At 34.2% G+C, this 2,921-nt stretch overlaps 1 protein-coding gene across 1 annotated transcript; it reads left to right on the top strand.

Annotated features, from left to right (window-relative positions):
* On the top strand, nt 881–1,915 carry LOC107624330. The gene has a single exon (XM_016326832.2). The coding sequence runs from the start codon at nt 1,077–1,079 to the stop codon at nt 1,590–1,592; it is 516 nt and encodes a 171-aa protein (XP_016182318.1). The 5' UTR covers nt 881–1,076; the 3' UTR covers nt 1,593–1,915.

The raw sequence follows: 2,921 nt of genomic DNA, 5'->3' as shown, positions 1-2,921 counted from the left end.
TTATCTCACTCATTTTTTTTTTACTTTTAATATTAATTTTTTTTTTAATTTAATTTATGAGGATAAAATAGTCATTTTTAATCATGTAATGTTCTTGTGTTTTGCAACCAAACATAATATCAGACACTACACTAGTGTCATGTTTATTATTTCCAAACACTATACACAAACACAAATATTTTATGTTTATGTCTCAAGTGTCTATGTCTTAATGGCTATGTCCCAATACATACACAAGAATAAGTCGTATTTTTTTTTGGGAAGTAATAATTTTTTTTAATTTATAATTAAAGAAATTCTTGTTAAATATGACTTATTCTTGTGTACATGTGTATTTTTGGAGACGATGATAATAGTTGCTATTGACGCCGGCGATATTGAAGAAATCATACTTATTGTTTGTGTAATTTTTGTTTATTCCTATATACTGTTTAAAAATCTATATACTATTTAGAGAACAATGATAATCTATATACTATTTAGACGAACGCACATTAAAAAAAATTGTACTTAGAAAATAAAAAAAATTGGGTTTAAAAAAATAATAATTTTTTTATTTTATTTAAAAAAATCCAAATATTTTTGTAAATAAATAATTTATTTATTTAAAAAATAGATAAAATTAAGTAATTAACCCAAAAAATTCAAAATAGGTTATAGGAGAGTTGTTTAGAAATTATAAAAGAAGGGTCCATTTATAAAATTATGGTTGGTAAATAAATTACTTACATGCACAAGATATAATTCCCCCTCAACTTAATCATGACTGGACCAATTCAAATTGGTTTTATACTTTTATTCCATCATTGGAGTTTTATTTGTCGTGAATTGTAGGCCACCTGGTCTGCACAACAAAAATCCTATAAAAAATTAGCAGAAAGTCCAAATTCACGAAGCCCATAGAGGTTTCTCGACACTCACAGAAGCAGCATCCTCATTCACCGCCACATTCCCGAGCTTAAGATAGCAACCGCTTCCTCCCCTGAGATTTAGTAAATAGGGTTTGATTTCCCAAAAATAAAAAAATAAAAAAATCACAAAAAAGATCTAATTCGGAAACGGTACCTGATTTTCCAATGGAGTCCACCAAAGAACAACACGGGTTACTGCAGCAGATTCTACCCCCGCGCCTCGAAGACGCAGGCCTTGAAGATTGTGCTCTTCCGCCTGAATCTATCCACCAAGCATTCCTCAAAGCAGCCTCCGCCGTGAAGTCTGCCGCCGGGATTTTCTCCGATGACGATGACGAGACCGCCGGAGATTGCGTCAACGACCCGTGGCCAGCCGAGGGAACCTCCGACGCCGTGATCGGGATCGAGCCGAACGAGCCGCCCGGAGCATGTGCCATCGAGAAAGGATGCGAAGAAGGCGGCGATGAGGTGAAAGTCTCTGGTGGTAGCGGCGGCGACGAGGTGGAGGAGGTTGTGGATGAAATTGTGCTTGGAGAAGGAGCTAAATTGGGAGAAGGTGAAGAAGAACCTTGCATTGATGAATTGCAAGGTTTGGGAATTGAAGATGATGAAAGGAAGAATAAGAAGAAAAATGGTGAAGAAGAAGAGAAGAAACCTACTTTAATTGAAGGCTATGTATGAAAGGTTTTTGTTCTGGGTAGCCCTGGTTTTTTTGTTTTCATTTTAATTCTCCGTTATTAAGAAATTGTACTTGTTTGTTTTGTTCGGCGTAGATAAGGTGTTTTGTAAACTGTAGCTGCAAATCTGCAACGTCAATGTCTTTCTTTCTTCAAATCTTGAGGTGGATTTTCTTTTCCTGAGATTTTTGTTTGAAAGAGAGTATCTCTTTTATTTTCAATGAATTCAGTCTAGTTGTATTAGAGTTGTTGAGATCAGAATCAACCCCAATTTGTAAAAACATTTGTAAATTAATGTTAGAGATTAGAAACAACGTGTATGGTGACAGCTTCCATAAGATCATAATCTACGTCCTGCTTGTATCCAATAATTTCTGAGGAAATCAAGTCCTTAGAGCTGAAAATGGGTGCCTCTAATAATGTGTTATGAAAAATTGAAAATGGTGTTTAGATGTGTTTCAACCTTCAAAAGCATCTAATATTTTCCCATAATTGGACCAAAAAAAAGGTATGTAGTAAAAGCCAAGAAATAAAAGATAAAAATGATGCCGGTGAGTCCTAAGTGGAATTCCGAATTCTATTTATATGATCTTAACAAACTCGAGCATACAACCCGAAGTAACAAAGCAATGGGCTTAACAAGGATCCATCTTCATGCTCCCACAATCATCAATGTTTCTGAAAAAATCATTGTAGCCAGATGAAGGCGCATCAAAGTTTTTTTTTTGATAGTTCAATATAGCGGTAAATATCCGCATCCAATTTGAAAATTGTGGATTGCGGATCGGATCGCGGCTATCTGCTCTACATCTACGTATCTGATCCGCGAATCCGCAGATCTGCACAATAATAATTAAAAAATAAATAAATATATATGTTTGGTATTATATTTACTTGTTTGTATATTTTAGTTAGTAGTTATTGTTCATATATAGTATTATTTTATTTTTGTTATTTAGAAAGAGTTTGATTAAAAATATTTTAGGAATAAATAAGTTTAAAAGTTTAAAAGAAATGTTTTTATTGAACTTTTTACATAGAAATATAATTAAAAAGAGAATGTTTAATTATGCGGATCGGATCCGGTACTAAAAAACGCGGATATCATATCTGATCCGATCCGATGGAAATTGTGCGGATCGAATCGAATTTTCAGCCATATCCAATCTGATCCGATCCGCGTACACCCCTAGTTCAATAGATGGCATCAAATTAAACTAATGGGTTTTTTTTGTCAGAGATCCGGGCCAAAACTGGCCTAGACCCCATACAGAAACTCGAAGGCCCAACCCGACGCAGAAGTCAAACATATATAGTTAATTTGAGTGTATAT

The sequence above is a fragment of the Arachis ipaensis genome, chromosome B10 (assembly GCF_000816755.2).
Source record: "Arachis ipaensis cultivar K30076 chromosome B10, Araip1.1, whole genome shotgun sequence".
Classification (NCBI taxonomy): Eukaryota; Viridiplantae; Streptophyta; class Magnoliopsida; order Fabales; family Fabaceae; genus Arachis; species Arachis ipaensis.
The sequence above is the reverse complement of the archived record's forward strand: the minus strand, read 5'-3'. Positions and strand labels throughout refer to the sequence as shown.